At 43.6% G+C, this 21,254-nt stretch overlaps 1 protein-coding gene across 9 annotated transcripts in view; it reads left to right on the top strand.

Annotated features, from left to right (window-relative positions):
• ATE1 (arginyltransferase 1) overlaps positions 1 to 21,254 on the top strand; it is a 127,087-nt gene that overhangs the window by 12,399 nt on the left and 93,434 nt on the right. For 5 of the 9 annotated variants that reach the window (XM_053668397.1, XM_053668394.1, XM_053668393.1 and 2 more), the window contains exons 6-8: positions 895 to 1,124; positions 2,951 to 3,079; positions 3,973 to 4,101. In XM_053668397.1, coding sequence (XP_053524372.1) covers positions 895 to 1,124; positions 2,951 to 3,079; positions 3,973 to 4,101 — 488 coding nt within the window. The remainder of the gene's footprint in view (positions 1 to 894; positions 1,125 to 2,950; positions 3,080 to 3,972; positions 4,102 to 21,254) is intronic. The other 4 variants (XM_053668400.1, XM_053668395.1, XM_053668396.1 and 1 more) reach the window with 3 other exon arrangements.

The following is a 21,254-nucleotide window of genomic DNA, read 5'->3' as shown; positions in this document are numbered from 1 at the left end:
ACATAAATGTGAGAGAAACATCGATTGATTGTCTCTTGTACATGCCCCACCTGGGGACTGAACCTGTAACCCAGGCATGTGCCCTGACAGGGCATTGAACCCACAATCCTTGGTGCGCAGGACGGCACTCTGACCTACTGAGCCACACTGGCTGGCTAGAATTTTTGTATTTTAACGAGGCTGGTTAAAACAGAACTTGTGATTAATCAGAGCTGACTAATATGTGACTCCTCAGTCAGATGGAGAGACACCCAAGGGTGGTCTTTCACTGGCAGACCTGCCCCAGGGTGTTCTGGGATCGGCACTTGTTGACACCCAGTTGCTGAGCATGTCACTGTCACCAGTGCTTCCGGAACCATGGCCGCAGTCAGCAGTGTCCTGAGTGAAGGTGTTTGACTATGTTCTTTCTGCTTACAAAGGCGCAGAGAACAGGCTAATATTTTTTAAAAGTGACAGATTTAAATACTCAGAGCTGCCCGAAAAGTTCTGTGCCTGTTTACTTTCTTTGGCAGTTGCCGCTTCTAAGGTAGAATTTTAAGGTCAACTAGAGCTCTATACCAGGGTCCTCGCAGGGGTGTCCAGCCTTTGGCGTCTCTGGGCCACACTGGAAGAAGAAGAGTTGTCTTGGGCCACACATTAAATACATTGTGACACGTACTCACAAAGATATCGCATAAGGTTTTAGGTAACTTTACGATTTTGTGTCGGGCAGCATTCACAGTCGTCCTGGGCTGCGTGCGGCCCGTGGGCTGTGGGTTGGACGCCCCTGCAGCATCCACCCCAAAGCTGACCTAACCGTTGCAACTCTGTGGACTTAGTAGAATCTTTGAGACTTTTGAAAAACGATTTCCAGAGCCAAATGTGATAGATCTAATGTTTTGAAATTCTTTTTAGGTAAGGGGGCAGATTTGAGTAAGCCCCCATGTCGGAAAGCAAAGGAAATCCGGAAAGAAAGGAAGAGGTTGAAACTCATGCAGCAGAACACAGCTGGCGAGCGTGAGGGTTTGCAGGCTCAGCGGGAACCGCCGTCCTTATTCTCACCAGAGGCTAAATCCAACCAGCCCAAAGCACTCGAAGATTTAATTTTTGAATCTTTACCAGAGAATGCATCACATAAATTAGAGGTACTTTGAAGAATATATAATTTTTTGGTTTGTTTTATTGTTTGTTTTTTTGTCGAGTACCTTGTGTATTTGCATATGAGGTTATATTAATCCATTGATTAGTTGCTATTTGATCAGTGGGAAATTAAAGTTAATTGGGATGGAGTAACATTTGTATTTACTAAGTCAACTACTGCTTGAGAGAAACTTCCTTTTAAGATGAAAAAAACAGGCAGTTTGACTAAAGTTGCAAAAGCAACTCCAGTACTAGCATGTTATGATATGTAAAGTACTGTTGCTTTTCATTTCCCTTGATTGAAATTTAGTAAAGTAAACAAGAAAAAGTACCATACATTTTACTTTTGGCAGTTTTGGTTTATATAGTGAAAGAGAACACTAGGCAGATCACTGTTTTAGCTCTTCTAATATTCTGATCTCGATCAGAGTAGTAGATAACATTAATATGTGAGCCAGCAGCCTGCAATTAACTAAACAGTGCCAAACTGTACCACTTTCATAAACTCCTCATCAGTTTCCTCCAAACCAGTTTAGCTTATTGTGAATACTTTTACAGTGTTCCTGTTGTTTTCCCAAATTGATTTATATTCCAGATTAAGTCTAGATTTTTCAGTATTCATTTGTATTTTTTAAAAAACATTAGCCATAATGATACTATCATATTCTCATACATGATTAGTAACTGGTCAGCCTTTGAATTTGTAGCTCATCTAAGAACATCAGTTATCACTAAAGATTTGATATTAAAAGTTAACTTGGACACAGTCTAAACCTTAGGACAATATGTATCATCAGACATAAGTGTTACCAGCTTTGGCTAGGATAATTCCTTGGCTACTCTTTGTTATTGACTTCGTCCTTCCCAAATTGTAAAGGGCATCAGCATGTGATTTAAAACACTTTAGGAGGAGTCCTTTGTCTTTTGGTCGTAAGTAAGTAGTGTGTTCAGGGCGCCCCGCACACCCAACACCCCACGTCTGCAGCCGGCGGCTCTGACGCTTTTGTTGTAGTGACACCTGGGCAGGTCCAGGCTTGTTGTCCACTGGGGGTCAGTCTTTCCTCACAGAAGTTTCTTCTCAAGGCGCCTGGGGAAAGTTTTCCAATAGGGCCTTTTATTAGATTGCCGTTGATTTTCTGTTTTACTGCCCTGTTGTGCTAACACATTTTAACTGGTTAGTAAATAATTCATGTTAAATGTTAGCCATTACTGTTTGCGGTCACTGTTTTCATCTCATCTTCATTTTACACGTGGACAAACCAAGGCGCAGAGACGGTAATTTATATTCTTGACCAAGATGGTGACATTAAGATTTGGGGAAAGGAAAGGTGACGTCAGAGTCGTCATTCTTAACTATGCTATGACATAGGAACACTTTGTCTTTTAGACTTAATAAAAAAAAAGGTGGTTTCCTGTTAGCAAGAACTCATGAAAGAGTGTCCAGAAAAGTACAGTCACATTTTTAGTCTTTTTGACCGATTCACTGAAGGTGAGTTGCTGAGATTAGAGAGTACTTATTTGTGTTTGCATTGCAGTACCAGAAGTATTCTGTCATTTTACAGTAGAGGTGGGCTCGCATAATTTGGTTGTGACTCTAACTGGTCTTGGAATTTAGACAGCACCCTCTGCCTTCTTAATGAGTCTGTATGTTGGAGAAATAACTTTTCAGATTTATTTACTATGTGTTGATTTTTGATGTTAAAATATTATATGTTTATGCTTTAATGTTTGTATTGAAACATTTGGTTCTTTTTGGATGGGAGTAACCTAATGCATAGTCATGAGATAAACAAATGAATTAATGAACATTGTTTTCTAACTCCTTCTGAAGGTGAGGCTGGTGAGATCATCTCCACCAAGTTCTCAGTTCAAAGCTACAATGCTGGAGTCGTACCAGGTCTATAAACGTTACCAGATGGTTATTCACAACCACCCACCTGATAAACCAACTATAAGCCAGGTCAGCAGGCCAAGTGTAATTTTTCTGTGCAACGGAACTTTCCCTTCCACTTGGTATCACTGTATGAATTCTGGGTTTACTTGTGGTACATTTATTTATATTCAGTTTGCAGCATATCTGCCAAGAGATAGGACTGGATTTATGGACATTCTGAAAGTGCAAGTTTTACCTAGTGCCATGATTAAATGCCAATCATGTGTAATTTCAGAGTGGGGAAGTAACACATCAAATCAGTTATCTTTATTTATAGTCAGTATGTTTAGATGTCTTTATCGAAAAGGAATAGAGCCCTGAGTACAAGTATTAATGAGAAAAATGCAAAAGGCTTTATATTTTTATAGCAGGCATATTTTGCACAACATGGTTAATGCGCTTTATCCCTGTTTTAGTCCCATGTAGAAAGCGTTCATAACCGCCAGTTTACTCTGTTGATGTGTTGCCCGTTTTCAACTGAGTAGAACTGGAAAAATAAGATAGAAATTTTAACAGAAGTCCTCATTTGCTTGTAATTTTATAAATCAAATTACCCAGGAGAAATCTGGAAGGATAAAATAGCCGGATTCTCTTACTATGTCGTGGTGACAAAAGTAGTGGCCATCACCCTTAGTGATAGTGTTGACTCAAGGTTGTGCAGAAAACTGCCATAGGTGGGTAGAGAAAAAAACAAAATGAGAGAAAGATACATTGTCTTGGCCTCAAGTATTAGTATAAAGTTAATGGCACAGGCTCGATGTCGGTCAGCTCGCCCCAGGGTCAGTTCCGTCCATGGAAGCTTCCAGCGCTGAGCTTTGGAAGTGGATTTGTGGAGATCTTACTCTAGCCTCACCTTCAGAAGCATGTCACCAGGTAGAGATGTTTCAACAGCATTTGCTTCTATTTTCCTTGCTCTGAAGGTGAGGTTAGTACCTGTCTCCTTTGAGGACCCAGAGTTCAAGTCGTCCTTCAGCCAGTCACTTTCTTTATATGTCAAGTATCAAATGGCCATACACCAGGATTCGCCTGATGAATGTGGGAAGACTGAGGTACCTTTCGTTAAACGTTTTTTCCTCTGTTGATGAGGTTGTCTGTGAAGAACATAATGTAACGTTCCTATGCCAATTTTCTAATCTGTTAAGTGGGGCATATATCACTCTCTGCTCTCAGTGTGTGTTGCTGATATTTATGAAAGGAGTCATACAGGTAAGCATTTTAAGTCCCCAGAAAAAGGAATGTTTTTGCTCAGTGTTCTGTCCAGGAGCTTGAGTGCTGTGTCTTTATCTGTTGTCACCGGGCTGAGTCAGCAGACGTCACTGGGTGCTCATTCTGTGCACTGGCCTCTGTGCACTGGTCAAGGGACGAGTCTGTCCTCAAGGAAGCAGTAATCAGATGGGAAGGACACACTGGCAAGCAGACATCCTGAGAAGCAAGCAAGAAAGCATAACTGTTGAGATTAGATAGAGCATTATTATTTTTTAATTTAAGTGTTATTTTTTAATTACAGTTTGTATTCAGTATTTAGTATTAGTTTCAGATGTATATAGCGCATCATTTAACAAGCAGTTAATAAGGGCTTCTTTTTTAGGCTAGAGATATTCAGAAGAATGAGATCGTGTAGTTGCCACAGAGGAACAGTGATGTATTAGGAGAAAGATACCAACAGGTGCAGAAGAATTAATGTTTTGATTTTTTCTTTTTTTAATGACAGGAAGTGTTAACTTTAAAGTGATGATTAATAAGGCAGGAGTTAATGCCTGTCCTGAGAGAGGGCTGACTTCTGGTCTCCCAGAGCCTTGCTAGTTCAAGTGTGGGGTGCAGACCAACAGCCTGCGCTGTGCAGATTCCCAGGCCCCCCACCTCCTGAATTTGCATTTTGAACCCCATCTCCAGGTGATGCATGTGCACCTCCTGATTTGGGAAGCGCTTCCATAAGTTCCCTGCTAGGACAGGCAGCTGTGGGTGAGAGCATTCGTGGAGAGCAGGGATTCTGCCAGGTGCGAGAAGCTCCCTTTCATATTCTCAGGGGGGCTGATTCCTCTCTGAACATTACTCCTTCCTACCGCCCTGGGGATTCTGGCTGTGTGCCTGCTTGCTCACTGGGTGTGATAGTTGGGCCAAAACAGGCCGACATGATCCGATGTGTTTACTGGGTAAAGGTTGCTCGTCCAGGACTGTGCCCCTTAGGCTTCAGGCCTCCGTGGAGTCCGTCCCTGCAGACTTAGCTCATTGCTGGGGATGTTCACAGTGTGGTCAGGGAGAAAGACCGGTGAGCGGGTTCGGTGCTGATCCAGCAGCTGTTGAGTTAGTGCGGGGAGCAGGATTTCTGAAGGACTCCATCCGAGTAAGCTCTGACAAGATTGTCTGTCAGGCCAAAACAGAATTAGAGCGTTCTCAGGAACAGGACTATGTAGAAGAGGTGTAAGGCGCCTCTTGTGGAATGTCTTGAGAAATTGATCTGGAAGCTGCAAGCTCACAGTTAAAATGATCAGTCCACAAAAAGTAGGAAGGATAAAGGAATATATTAAAATGACATCTGGGCAATTCTATAAGACAAATGGCCTCATTTCTTTAAATACATAAGAAGTAAAACAAACACACCCTATTTAGAAAAAGAGAGGGAAATCTGCTCTAGATTAAAAGTTAAAAAATTTTAAAAATGTGTAACTATAATATCATAACCACACTCAACACAATTAATAATAATCATATCATTTAAATATTCAGTACATGTTTGATTTTCTTAAAAATATCTTTTTACTGTGAATTTGTTTGAATCTGGACCGTGTAAGATCTGTACACCACATTCGGTTGATATTCTCTTTCTTTTAAAAAGATTTTTTAAATTTATCTTTAGAGAAAGGGGAAGGGAGGGAGAAAGAGAGGAACATCAGTGTGTGGTTGCCTCTTGTGCACCTCCGACTGGGGACCTAGCCTGCAGCCCAGGCATACACCCTGACTGGGACTCGAACTAGCGACCCTTCGGTTGGTAGACTGGTGCTCAATCCACTGAGCCACACTGGCCAGGGCAAAGTTGATATTCTTGTAAACGTCTTTTAATTTAGAATGGATTTTTCTCATGCTTTCGATAGCATTTTTAAAAGAAACTGCACAATCTATCTTGGAATTAGTTTTGTGTCTTTTGATTTACTTTGAAAATACTATGTAAGTGAGTGTATGTGTGGTAGCTGTGTGACGGATGTTTCTCTCGTTTTCCGCTTTTATGAGTACGTGTATGTGTACATGTTTCCGTGTCTCGGACACAGGGTTTGTAGTGCATACCACTGTCCCCTCCCCCCCACACACGTGCACACGTTCCCCTCTTTCTGACACAGGCAGTGTGTCAGCTTGGTCACGTCTTGGGGGCCCCCGCAGAACAACGCGGGTGGAGAGCGTGGTCCTTCCGTTTCCTGGCTCACGGAGCTCCTTCGTGGAGGTGCTGTGGTTCTCCAGTCGACCTTCGTCGGTGTCTGTCTCTTTCCACCCTTCCCCCCGTGTCGCAGTGTAGTGGGCAACACCCTTGTGCGGAGACTGCCTCGTACTTTTCTCCGTGTGTGATTGTCACGGGATTTCGGATTGCTGGGTCAGAGGTAAATTTCTCTCCAGGGGGTTTCTGACCGCAGAGTTGTCCCTGTTCCTCATGGCTGCCGTGCCATCGCCTGGCCTGCCCGAGAGCTCTGGGGGAGCAGGGTCCTGACCTTGACCGCACATTTTAAACGGGTGGAGAGGTCCCACCATACTGTCTGGTGTTCCAGCCTCCTGCCTGTGGCCCAGGGGTGCTCTCGAGGAGGGTCAGGGTTGTGTGGGAGGCTTCTGTTGGGGGAGGCGGGGCTGGAGGCGGAGCCCAGGTGAGGGCAGTGGTGGGAGGAGGAAGAAGCAGATACCGGGCAGGTAGACTTGACCAGGATTTGGTGTTCGACCGAGGGACATTTGGGGAGTCGGAAAGGGAGGAGTGTGAAGGGCCCAGGTGAGTGTTTCGAATTTGTGGCTTGGGCGACCAGGTAGATTGTGGTGACGTTATCTGAGGTAAGAAGTCCAAGAGGAGGAAGGAAGTGCGCACTTAGGTCCTGACAGTGCGTTCTGTGTCGAGCAGGCTGAGTGTGAGAGCTCCTGGGAAGGCCGGGTGTGTGCCGACCCGAACCTGGAACGCGGCCGGAACGCGGCGTGGGGCAGCTGGCACCCGGAGAAGGCTCGGGCGCCTTCTGTCCGAGGTCCAGGAGGCTTGGAGAGGCTTTGTCTTCTGTCCTTGTGCCGGGTTACATTTTCGCAATATTATGTTATAATACAACTCTGATGTGTAATTTAAATGATGCGTGTTACAGGGTAGTAACCTACTCTAAAAGTGGTACATGTTTTCTTTTTTTTTTTTAAGAAAGATGAAGATAGCACTAAATGAAAAGCCTGTGCTAGTCAATTTTATTGTGAGCCGTTCAGATTTTCATTTCCCTTTGAATGCAGTTACTATACATTTTAATTTACATTTACTCCCACCAGTAGTACTGAACTTGGGTATGTGATTTGACCTTGTTTTTAAATAGAAATATATAATGGATTTCTTTATTGTGGCCAAATAATTTTACCACAGTGATCTGTTTTATATGGTCAGACGGCATACAAAAAATGTGTACTGACGAAAGCGTTTTTGACAGTGGACTCCTTTGATTTCACACAAGTTAGTGTATTTGGCTTCGATACATCCTTTGACTTCTAGCTCAGTGGTGCATTTTACGTACTTGACAGCGAACTGCATTGACATGGAGTTTTCAAAGACGTTTGAAGTCTGTTGTTTTTCATATGGGCTTATTTGTCATCTCACTGAATGTAGTTTCAAAGAAGTAGCACGAAATAACGCTTTGCAAGTCAAGACTCTTCACTGTTTTTTCTTTATTATGGCTTCATTCAGATAGAAGTCACGTACTACACAGTTCACCCATTCGAACTGTACCGTACTGAATACGGTGTATTCACAGGGTTGTTCGCCTGTATCGGGGGATTACTGTATGATATATAATAATACATGTTACTTTATATTAGAATATTACAAATGTCATTGTAACCGCAGAATGTTTTCACCCCCACCCCCACCAGCAGTCTCTCCTCACTTCCCCAGCCGCCCCAGCTCTGGGCCACCGCTGCCCCACTTCCTGCCCCTGGGTTTACCTGATCTGGACACTTTATGCAAACAGAACCGTAGAGTGTGTGGTCTGTCGTTGACTGGCGTCTTTCACGCAGCCTTGACGTTTCCAGGGTTCACCCGTGGGGTAGTGTGTGAGTACGTCATTCTTTCCACGCTGAGTCGTATTTCATTGTACAAATAGACGACACACTGCATTTTGTTTCTCCACTTACCTGTTCGTGGACATCTGGGTGTTCGTTCTTTGGCTTTTATGGAAAATTCTGCCGTGTGCATTCGTGTGCAAGTTTTTATGTGGACGTAAGTTTTCGTTCCTCTTGGGCGCAGACCTCGCGGTGGCATTGCCGGGCCGCGTGCTGACTGCGTTGACCTGTTGAGGAGCTGCCAGACGGTTCTCACCAGAAATACTCCAGTTCCCCTCTCCCCACGTCCGCACAAACGCTTGTCTTTTTTCCATTTTTCAGTTTTAATTTTAGCCATCCTGGTGGGTGTGATCTCTTTCTGCTTTCGATTTGTATGCTGTTGATCGTCTTTTCATGTGCTTTCTGGCCATTTGTATCACTTCTTTGGAGATGTGTCTCTTCCGGTCCTTTGTCCATTTTTAAACGGGTTATTTGTTTTTATATTATTGAGCTGTAGGAGCTCTTTACATATATTCTACATACAAGTCCCTTATCATACATGATTGCAAATATTTTTTCATTCTGTAGGTTATTTTTATCTCTAGTAGTGTTTTTTTGTTTTACTTATTTTTCTGTTGATTTTAGAGAAGGGGGAAGGGAAGGAGGGAGGGAGAGGGAGAGAGGCATCCGTCTTACTGATGCATTCGTTGGTTGGTTCTTATATGTGCACTGACTGGGGATTGAACCAGCAACCTTGGCATATTGGGATGATGCTTTAACCAACTGAGCTACCCGGCCAGGGTGGATTTTTTGTTTAAAAATCTGTTTTGTCTAATATACTCATATCTCAGTATTTGCCAGCTTCAGAATGGGTCAAACCCTGTACTCGTTGCATTTTGACGAGAAAAAAAATGTTTCAGCACTTGGCACTTGCTCAGGACTTGTTGTACTTGATAGAGCAAGAAAAAATGCTTCATCGTTTGGCACAAGTTCTAGAACAAATCAGCAACTAGTACCAAGGTACCACTGCATTAGTATTGATGTAAGAATGCTCAAACCTGTAGAAAAATTTTAAAAGAAGTTCATTAGAGTTTATTCGAGCTAAGCAGAGGATGCACCTAGAAGCAGGATCTCAGCAGAGTGAGAAAAATCCTTTCTAGAAGGACAGTTTGTAGTTTCTTTTACGCATTTGGAATTAAGCAGGGAACAGAAGGAAGATTACGGGAGGATGGGAGAAAGGAAGATGGGGATCGGCTCACGGGACAGTTAACAAGATTCTGTGCTGTTCTGAGGGGTCTGAGAAGGAGGCATTTTAAAGGTTTGTTACCCTAGATGCAGAAAACAGCAGGACGGGGCTGGCTTAAGACAGAGATGAACCTTTTATGCCACTAGTGAAGCTGCAGGCCCTGGGTGCCACCCCTGCCGTGGCCTGCCCTGCTGGTGGTTTATGGTCAGATCACCCCGTGAGGTAGCTTTCACTTCGATTGATTACAGCACCCCCTTTTTACCCATGACAGTGTGGGGGTTTCTTCAAAAACTAGAAATAGAACTACCACAGGATCTAACACTTCCAGTTTTGGGTATTTATCTGAAGGAAACAAAAACACTACCTGAAAGTTAGATGCACCCTTGTGTTTGTTGCAGCATCATTTACAGTAGCCAAGGTGTGGGAACGACCTGAGAGTTCACTGATGGGTGAATGGAAAGAGATGTGGTATAGGTATCAGTCGATATATATATAGGTATATATACACATTTATCTATATCTATATATAGATCTCTGTCTCGAGATATCTGTATAGGTCTGTATAGATCTATATAGATCTATAGATAGAGATCTATATCTATAGATGTATCTATATTTATCTATAGATATATCTATATCTACATATAGGTCTTTATAGACATATATCTATATATAGATATATCTCTCTATATGTATATATATAGATGTGTACATATATAGGCATGTAGATATTCCACCCATAAAAAAGAATGAAATCCTGGCATTTGCAACAACGTAGGTGGACCTGAAGGGTGTTAAGTAAGTCGGAGAAGGAAAAGTACCATATGATCTCTCTTATGTATGAAATCTAAGAAATATACATCAAGCTCCTCTATATGGAGAACAGGGTGGTGGGTCCCAGTGGGGTGGGGTGCTGCTGGGAGAAATGGGTGGGCCGTTTCTGTTCCGTGAGAGTGTATTTGAGCCGACGCTGCCGACAGGTGCTGGGGAGCAGGACTGCAGGTGCCTCGGAGAGTCGGCTGTGCAGTTTCCTGGTGCATCGGAGGTGAGGGATGGCGTGAAGGGGGGAGGTGCGGCTGGGATAGCAGAGTCCAGGGTAGGTAGGAGGATGTGTGGTCTCCAGGGTGGTCACGCTCTAGAAGGGGGTCCCGGAAGGGGGCCTTTTAAGGGTATGTTAACCTGGATGCAGAGAAACGATGAACAGGGCTGGCTTAAAAGCCTTTCACTAGTGAAGTCACCGGCCTCCCCACGGTGACCTGCCTACGTAGGACTTTGTGATTGATTAGGGCACCCCTTTTTATCCACAACATCCACCTCCTTCGTGATGTTATGGTCAAATGTATATGTTATTTTTCTATATGTTACAGTCCCAACCATACAATTATATACATGTTGTTTTATGCAGTAGCTTTTAAAGTCAGGTAAGGGGAGGAAGGAGAATATGCATTTATGTACGGGAGGCCTCTGACGCCGCTCCCTAGGGTTCAGTCTTGGATGTTGCAGTCTCCCCTGGAATGACGTGGGTCTCAGTCCTGTCCTCTTTGTCTCTTTCTGATCTCTTTGTCAGGATGTTTGCCTCTGTGGGTGTCACACCCAGCTTTGAGCTGCCTCTGATTGCTGGCCGATGGCTCTGTCATCTCCTACTGTGCCCTCGGGCAAATTGAGGGTTTAGAGATTATCCGATTTAATTAAATTCTGGCCTGTTTGAGGCCAGTCTTGGAGGTTTGTTCTTACCGCAAGAGGGCTCTTCTTAGCAGTCACTGCTCTCTGGTTGACTGGCTGGCCTAGGGTTTAGTTTGTTGTCCTCTTGTTTATCAACAAAATGTGCAGTGTTGTCAAGAGCACCCTTGGGACTGCTCTGCTCCAAACACAGAGCTCCGTCCAGCAGCGTACTGTGGTGTGGTTATGTCAATGCAAGGAGCAAAACTAAATCATGTTCGAGAAAATACATGTTCTGCTCTTGTAAAACATTTACGTAGCAGCCAGCACACCAGGTTGTGACTTGGAGTGGCCACATCAGTGCATGAAATCCATTCTAATTCTGTTAGTAACCGTGAAATAACACTCTGTAAAGTAGGTTATTTCTTGAGAGATTTGATGAAAAGCTAAGTAAATATAGATTGCTTTGATATCCAAAGTAGCATATCAGTCCTTTTTGGTAACATCCTTAGATGAGTTGTACATAATTGAAGATAGTGAGATTGTATAGGACTTTGTAAATTACTCCATTGTGTTTGTTTCCATTACTGTTTTCAATCATGCAGGTAGATACCAAATTTTCAAAAAATAATACAATGTAAATAAAATAAAATGGGAATAATTTGTGACCTACTTTTTGTATGGTATGACATAAAACCAGCTTGGGGATTTTTAAGATGAAATTTTACTTGTTATGTTGTTGAACATAAATAACATCACCTAATAGTATCTATTCATTGCCATTGGTTCTTTAGAATAGTTAAAATCGATTTCAGCTTTTAAAAATTGTTTGAAAAGCAGGCTGTAGTCACAGGCCCAGAGGTCTCGTCACGCTTCTCAGGCATCGATCAGACTGTGTTTCAGGTTCGGTTGTGGGCTTTCAAACACAAAAGAAAGTGGGAAGAGTAAGTATGATAATCACTCGTATCTTTTAAATAGTTTTAGTGATTGTGACTTCTTCCCCTCAACTTTTTACTTGGAAACTTTTGAAATTTATTAACAGAAAAGTTGAAAGAATACAATAAACACAAAGTTGTTAAATTTGTCAGATTTGCTTTATCTTTCTCTCTCTCTCTTTTTAAGTGGAATCATTTGGAGGTATTGGGATGGCCAAAAAGTTCATTTAGTTCCCCCCCCCCCCAAGATGGCTCTAGTAGCACTTAGTTGTCCAACTTCATTTGAAACAATTTTGTTACATTGTATTGTGACAGCTGTCATATCAGCTTGGTTTAAAAAAAGTATCAAAATTGGTGCATTTTTGTGTAGCCATTTTAATATTGAAGATGAAAGAAAATTCGCAACATTTTTGGCATATTATGCTTTATTATTTCTTTTTTTAAAAAATATTTTATTTATTTATCTTTAGGAAGGGAAGAAGAGAAGGAGAGAAATATCAATGTGTGGTTGCCTCTCGTGAGTCCCCTGCTGGGAACTGGCCCACAACCCAGGCATGTGCCCTGACTGGGAATCGAACCGTGATCATGTAGTTCGCAGGCCCGCGCTCAATCCACTGAGCCACACCAGTCAGGGCATATACTTTATTATTTCAAGGAAGGTAAAAACACAACTGAAACGCAAAAAAAAGATTGTGCACTGTGTGGAGAAGGTGCTGTGACTGATCAAATGTGTCAGAAGTGGTTTGTGAAGTTTCATGCTGGAGATTCCTCGCTGGACGATGCTCCACGGTCAGGTGGACCAGTGGGAGTTGATAGCGATCCAAATCGAGACATTAATTGAGAACAGTCAGCATTCTACCATGCAGGAGATGGACAACATACTCAGAATATCCAAATCAGTAAAGTTACTGGTGAAAATGAAAAATATGTCTTTTATTTTATGGGAAAAAAAGCTAAACTAACATTTTGGCCAAACTAATAAGTTGTAGATAACACTTCACCTGTAAATATTCTGTATGCTTCTCCTGAGAGAGTATATTCTTCTACATGACCACAGTACTCATCATTCCTAAAAAGTTAACAAGCTCTGTAACATCACAACTCATATTGATGAGGGGACTGCAGGGGACATACCTGTTAGATCCCAGGGCAGGATGTGGGTGCCTTTCCCCGCAGCACGCCCGGCAGCGGGACGTTGAACTTGGCTTTTGACGGTGCGTGAGACACATGTCCCGGATTAATTTTTAAGTTGGTGGAAAGATGTTAGGAAGAAGGGTCTTATTTTGGATAACCTGTGTGATTGTGGGCTTCAGTGTTCAGAATGCACTTTGTTCTGCATTTCTATTTCATGCACTTTTATGACGTGAGTGACTGACACTGACAGGGTCAGCGACATGAAAGGGAGTAAGCAGTGGCACTCGGAGGGAGGGCACAATGACAGTGCCATTACACCCCTCAGAGCAGAGGACATGATTAACAGTGTAGATCAGGGGGGTTAAAAGTTACCCAACGGCATCTTTTGCCAAAAACAGGAGATGACTCCTGTTTTCTCAGTGAGAATGTGAACCTGCCCTGTGAAATGGAGTGACTGAATCCAGGTAATTGTCTTAATGAAATATTTAAGCAGCAAGCAATGAGACCTCGTCCACCTGGTGCCCGGGAGGCGTTCTCTTGCGCTGTGGAGGAAGGCTGCGGGGAGCCCCGAGTGCCCTCCATGAGGGAGATGCGCGGTGTGATTTTTGCACGTAAGTGTATGTGTATAATACACGTCGTATGTGTATAATAGTCACATTGTAACAGAATGAAAGGAACTTGGATTTAGATTTTAGGGGGAATGTGTCTTTTTTTGTGAAGTTGACTTTTTTACCTGAAGTGTAGGTAGGGAGGATAGGAAATAAACCTGGCTGGAGTGATTTGCTTGTAAGTCACCATGTGGCCGTGTATTGGGGTGCACCTAGTGTCAGGTAGGAGGACTGGTGGCATTGTCGTGTATCCCTCTTCATTGCCTGTGACCCTGGGGGCTGACGCGAGGTGTTGGACAGCCAGTGCCTTGGATCGTGGCCCCCTGACTTTATTCGTCCACCACGGTGTGGACTAGAACCTTCTTGAACAGTTTGCCCCATGGCTTTGTTATCTGCAGTGGACACCTGCCTGCTCTCAGGGAGTCCCTGTTAAAGAACGGGGGACCGGTGATGAGGTGAGGGGGTTAAGAAGTACAAACAGGCAGTTATGGAATAGCCATGAGGATGTAAAGAACAGTGTAGGAAATGGAGCAGCCAAAAACTTGTATGTGTGACCCATGGACATGGACAGTGGTGGGGGAACTGCCTGAGGGAGCGGGGTGCTGGGTGGAGGGGGCACAGGGGGACAATTGACACAACTGTAATAGCATAACCAATAAAATGTGATTTTAAAAAGACCATCAGTACAGAAGGATTTCCCTTGTGAGCGTGCTGTTCCCTATCTAGTTGGGTAGGTGAAGGTTCTCGGGCTCACGGTTGCCCCTTCCCCGTTTTCGCTCTTCTCTGCCATCGCACATCCGCACGCTAGAGACAGGAGGAGAGCGGTGGATCCCCCGCTAGGCGTTTGTGTCAGGGCCGGCGGAGCGCGCCACCTCCACTCCCCGTCCGCGTGTGAAACGCAGCCGCGGCACTCTGAACCGGAGGGGCAGCTCACAGAGGTGTCATCCACTGAGACAGGCGAGTGACGGCAGGACAGGCTTTCTCTGCTTGTTTGTAGATACTCGTGATGCGCGTTACCATTCATTTTTAGAGGAGATCTTTGAAAGGCTTTAAAAAATTAACAAACTTTTTAAAGAGAAGTTTTAGATTAAAAGGCTTTTTTTGAAAGTCCAGTTCATGTATTGAAAGACACAGTCCTACAGTTAGGAAGCACACCCGAGTGGTCTGTTTTTACTTTAGTTTAAAAGAACCTGCCAGATTGAAGATTTTAAGCCTTCCTGAAGGTAATCAGTAGTGTAGTGTCTTTGGTGCCCAGCTTCAGCACGGGCAGCCCTGCCCTTGTTCCCTCCCAACTTCCTGTCTGTTCAGTGATCTGAGAACAAGTCCCGAAAAATGTCTTTTTATCAGTCACACTTTTGTCTGATTCCATCAGGTGATTTTGTGGAAGTTTCAAACTTAAAAAGACGGAGGTTCTTCTTGTGCTTCCATGGAAACTGTTTCCTGAATTAGTTCAGAGAACTTCCTGTGAGAGACTCGGATGTAAGGAGACCTGCACTTCTGATGGATACTTATTTTGGGGAATGTTGTAGTTACACATATATGGTCAGACAGTAAACGTAGTCATGAAAAGGGGAGAAAGTCCCAGTGGGTCCTTTGGGACCCCTTGGAGACAGGGAGAGAAAAAAAGCCCTGGATCGTTGTGACTCCAGCCACCAGGTGGCGCCCTAGGTCCAGAACAGGCTTGCTCCTGGGTCCTGGCCTGGTCCTGTCCCTGTGTGGGGCGTGAACGTGGAGTTTTCCCAGCCTGTGGAGTGTGGACGGGTGCTTTCCTTCTGCCATTTGTTACAGGTAGTTTGCATCAAGGCATTGACTGTGATGAGTGGAAATGATTCTTGGCTCGTTAGAGACTTAAGTGTTTTCTGGAACTTAACAGAAGATTTTAGCTTCCTTTTTCCTTTTTAATAGTTTTACTCTATATGAAAATAATAAGTTATGTTTAGAAAGTTATTCATTGTATCAGACTATACTTCCTTTGTTATGCAAACGGACAGTCACCTACAGGTATGTACTATTTTAGCTTTGCGCATTTTGAAATATTTTAAATGTATTTTTAAGGCCAGGGGTAACTTATTTGAATAAAATAGAGGGTATAGGAAATTACTGGTGTAATTCAAACAGAAAAGCCACTTTTTATGAGCAAGGCCTAAGTCAGGGCACTTTCAGGTTGTGTTTTGTCTTAAGGCGTCGTGAGACATTTACTGACAGTTGTCAGATTATCAAAGCTTTTGAATCACGGAGATGAGTTAGAGCAGAGGCGCCGTGTATTCTAACCATAATGTTAGTTTGGGGGGTGATGCAAAGGGGCTGAGTTAAAGCTGGCACTGGGGACGTGTTCCCGCAAAGTCTGTCTTGCTCACTGATCTCCAGAAACCTGTCTCAGACCATAATGTCGGAGCATCACATATCAGAGGACCCCGTGACTGTGTAGATTGACTTCCCTGGTTTGGGGGATTAAAGTCACTTGCCCAAGATTACGTGGGTGACCAGCTGCAGAGTAATGTCTGCAAATTTCAGTGCTTTTTACTCTGCAGCACATCGTACTGTGTGGAGAAGTTATGGTGGGCCTAAATCGTTTATGTAGAGTAACTGACATCAGTGAACGAAATGTGCAGCATGCGCAAGTTTTCCAGGTAACCGAGACGTCTTTATTGCTAAGGTCGGCTCAGCTATGGGGCCCGCCCTGTACGTGCGCCACACGCCCTCCACCTGCTGCTGTTTCCTCTGAAACGACTCTTGTCATCTCTCTCCTTTTGTTGTCCATTTTTGCTGTGCGTGTTCATCTGGTTTTAGCACTTCACCTTTTGAATTTGCGGTTTCTTAATGTGTTTGTTAAAATATTTATTGAGTGTGCTGGCTCAGTGGCTTGGGTGTCCTGCAGACCTAGAGGTCACTGACTTGAGTCCTGGTCAGGGCACACGCCTGGGTTATGCACCAAGTCCTCAGTTGGGGGTGCATGCAAGAGGCAGCCAGTAGATGTTTCTCTCTCCCTCTTTCTCCCTCCCTTCTCCTCTCTAAAAATAAGTAAATAAAATCTTTAAAAATATACTTATTGAGCACATAGCATGTGCCAGGCACTGTTCCAGAGGCGTTTGATAATTAACATGTAAGTCTGGTGAAGATCCCTTGATCTTGTGGAGCTCACTTTCTGGGGCCAGAGGGAGGGGTCAGCGGTGGTCATTAAACAGCACAGTAAATGAGTAAATGACAGAGCGGTTAGCAGGGGGTAGTGTTAAGGAAAAGTGGAGCTGGTGTGGGGGGAGTGGCAGGGTTAGTGATTGTCCTAGAAACTGGACTCCCGTTGGTTGTTAGTAAAGTAACGAGAGGAAGTGGCAAAGGAGGTTGAGGGATTCTTCTGTGAGTTGGGGATGTAAGCACTAGGAAATGCTTTGAATTAACTTTGTATTGACTTTTATTGCTTTCTTTTGGGGTTTATCTTTGGTTCAAATGTCTGAAATCCTAGAATAGCTAGATAATTGACCTCCGGTTAAGGTATAACTTAGTACAACAATAACTGTTACAGTTAACATCCACGTACTTTTGTTGTGTTTCAAAAGCTGAGTAATGATAGAGAGAAATGGAATGTTTGGCGTGAAACGACTGTTGATTCTTGATTAACCACCTGTGTGTGGACAAAAGTGCCTGGCGGTAAATCATTTGCCGAATGGTGTGAAGATACCAGTCCTCACTATAAACGCTGGCGGGGGCAGTGCAGTGGGCTTGTTGTGAGGGTTGACCACAGGGGAGGGCTTGGCTGAGAGGCCACCGACCAAACCCCGGGTGGCGGGGTGCAGATGATGAGAAGCCGTTAGGCATCAACTGGAGTAAGGAGGTCGAGGGCCGTTACATGGTACTTCTGGCTGTCCAGCAGCTGAAATTATATTTTTCTTTGTTGTTTTGTTTTTCCATTTTAATTCAGCTATTTATTTAATTAAACGATTGCATATGTTTTAAATTTTAATATTAAATTTGAATGAGTCCTTTCACAGGAAAAAAAGTAATATTGAAAACTATTCAATTTGGTTCATCAGCATGAAATTTTAGTCTTTAAATTACTTTTATACCACATAAACCTTACAGAGGTATTATTTGGGGAAGATTTATACGTGTATCTCTTAACTGCTTTACTTGGAACCCAAGACAAAGGCACTGTGGGTGGCTCTGAACTTTTACCCTGGTGACCGAGGTTCTTGCCTGTTCTTAGAGTCTGCTTTTGAAAACTTAGCTCTATCAGACTTCCATAATCTGCAACGCGCTTTGTGCTGTTCCCCGGCTTATGAAAGTGCGGTGCGGGAGTCAGAAGAGGTGCGTACCGCCCAGCAGTGTGCCTGGGACAGAGGCCAGCAGCACTCGCCTGGTGCAGCGGGAGGCGTGTCCCTGGGACACAGCTGGAGAGGGAGGTGGCCAGGCGGGACGGCTCAGAAGGAAAATGGTGTTCTTGAAACTTGTGACGAGAAGCAAGGGGAAGACTCCGATGGTGTCAGAAGCTCTCGACAGTTGTTTTTCTATAAGTAGATGCTGCTTTTAGGTTCCTGGGAGTGTTGAGAAATGTACCTACAATGGGTTAATAAGCACATCTCAGGGAGGGCAGAGCGCCATCTGTTTGCCGTGTTTCCAGTCTGCTTTTCCCACCAGCGCTGGGGAGCCGCAGGTGTGGTGGCCTCCGCGCACCGACCTGACAGGTGGACAGCGCTGCCTAGTGGTGACTAGTCTAAACGAGCGAAGTTTGTGTGTTTGCCGTGGTGATTCACTTAATATGCCAGGTAATTTTAGGAAACTGCTTGTACGGTTAAAAAGCAGTTGACTTTCTTCTAGTTCATAGAAATAAATGTAAAACATACATATTCATGCATGACTATTTATGCAGAGCCTAATTCTTCTTTTAAAGATGTGTTAAAATAGGGAATGTATTTGTGTAGCTCTGTGAATGTGATATGTTTATACACACATATGTGTAGAAGCTTTTCTGTGACAGTCCTTTTAGAACTAGTTCAAATTTCATCCTTAGGATGGTTCCGTTTTTTTCTCCTTGGCTGCAGAGGGTGGTTCTCCTGTTCGTCCAGTTGTCTAAATGTTTAATTCCTAACGTTCTCCAGCCGCTGTAGGAGGTTCTGGGGACGCACAGATGAGTGAGACATGGTCCTGTGCACATTTAGCTAACAAATAAAACTTTAAGTGCTTTTAAAAACGTGTTTTTACAGGTTTGCACTAAGGTTTAAGATGTTAAAGTACCGATAATACAGTAAAAGTTACTGGGACTGCACCTGTCATCACGCGGAGGCACCTGGTCCTGCTCGGAATCTGTCTGATTGTGTGCAAGTGGTATCTGTGACCAGTATTCACATAATCATTTAACATTTAAATATTTAAATATTTTTCTATTTAAATTGTTGATAATGTTTTAAATATTTAAATTGTTGATAATATATATTCGACTTCTCAGTACTTCGATCACAGGGCTTTTTAAAATAAATTATATCTTGATTGTGGTGTTCTGCTAATTTTTATTTTTAGCTTTTGTGGCATTTGCTGCTTATCCCTAATTCTTTCATACAGATTTTTGGAAGTCACGCAGTATTTCAAGGTCAGTTTGAAGTTTTTTACCCAACCTAGTGTCATTTAAGTGGTAACCTAGTTTAGTCCTCAGCCTTGTGAGCAGTTACCCCTCAAAACCAGCGCTCCCCAGAAGCTCCCCTGGGGGAAGTAGAGCACCCGGGGGGACACGGGTCCTGAGGCCCCACCAGCAGGGCCCAGGCCGGGCGTCAGTGGTGCCCACTCCCGCCTGCTGGTGGCTGCTTCTCTGTCCACGGCCTCTCGCCTGTGCTAGATGACCAGTTCCACAAGGTGGCCAGTGGCCATGAGGAGACACAGGGAAAAGAAAGGAATATGAACACTATTTGTTTCTGAATTGATTAGTTCAGTTCACGAATGAACGCGTGTAGGCATTTGAGCAGCAATCACTTATTCAGTCCCTCCTGTGCGCCAGGCATTATTTAGACTGCAGGGGGCAGCACAGTTAACAGGACGGAAGCGTCCTTACCCTCCTGGAGACTGTGCCAGTGGGAGAGCGAAACAGTCAGCGTTGGATGATTGTGACAGTCAGTCACTGGATAATTGCCAGGGTTCTATGAACTCCTGTCCTTTTTTCAATAACTTTTAAAGGGAAGTCCCCACAAGGAACTCAGTAGTTTTTCCTTCTTTTTACTTTCTTTTTCAGATTAACTTTTAAATTATATACAGTAAGATGCACAATCTTAGGTATACAGCTTATTGAATTTTTGTATGTGTATGCTCTTTGTAGTCATTGCTCAGAACATTCTAGAAGACTCCCTCATGACCTTTCCGAGTCAGTACTCTCCCACCTAGAGGCAGCTACTGCTCTGACTTCTGTCACCATAGATTAGTTTTGTATGTTCTTGAGCTTCCTACAAATGCGACGATACAGCGTGTGTCTTTTTTACTCAGCGTGCTGGAGGTCCATCTACTTGGCACATGGGTTTCTTTCACGCCTGTGTGGTGTCCGTCATGTGTACACCACACAGCGAGTTCAGTTTATTGTGTCGCTGATGAACAGAATGTGAGAGTGTTGTGTTGTGTCCAGTTTTTGGATGTTATGAACAAAGATTTTATGAACTTTCATGTATGTGTCTTTTGAAAGACACGATACTCATGTTTCTTGGGTATATACCCACCCAGGACTGAGTAGCTGGATCAGAGTTTGAACGTGTCTTAGCTTTTGTCAGTGCCGCCAGTTTTCCCGTGGAGGTTGTGCCGAGCCAGAGTCCTCACTGTCCCGAGGTCTCACCAGCACTAGTCAGTGTCCAACATTTTAATGTGAGCCTTTCTGCTCAGTGTATTGTGGTATTACATCAGGTTTTGTTTTTTTTTAAGATTTTGTTTATTTATCTTAAGAGGGGAAGGGAAGGAGAGAGGGAGAGAAACATCAATGTGTGGTTGCCTCTCATGAGTCCCCTGCTGGGAACTGGCCCACAACCCAGGCATGTGCCCTGACTGAGAATTGAACCAGCAACCCTTTGGCTCGCAGCCTGCACTCAATCCACTGAGCTATACCAGCCAGGGCCTAAACTTCTCAGTTTTAATGCATTCCTTACAACTTAGTTTACAGATTAAGGAAGCAACAGATTTAAAGATTTCTCTTACTGTATAAAATTTTGGTTCCATTGTTGACCTTTATAAAAATCTTAAGGTACTCTTTCCCTTAAACACACTTTTAAAATTAGTTTTATACTTTTTATGAGATGTATTACTATCTTATGCAAGCCCTCAACTGATCTAATGTAAACAAGCAGACCTTCAGGTCATTAGGGTCCTGCAGCAAAATGACTCTCCCATTAGAGGAGCAAAGG

This window comes from Artibeus jamaicensis, unplaced genomic scaffold, assembly GCF_021234435.1.
Source record: "Artibeus jamaicensis isolate MK-2021 breed Jamaican fruit bat unplaced genomic scaffold, CSHL_Jam_final contig_490, whole genome shotgun sequence".
Lineage (NCBI taxonomy): Eukaryota > Metazoa > Chordata > Mammalia > Chiroptera > Phyllostomidae > Artibeus > Artibeus jamaicensis.
This window is presented reverse-complemented; position numbering and strand designations above follow the sequence as displayed.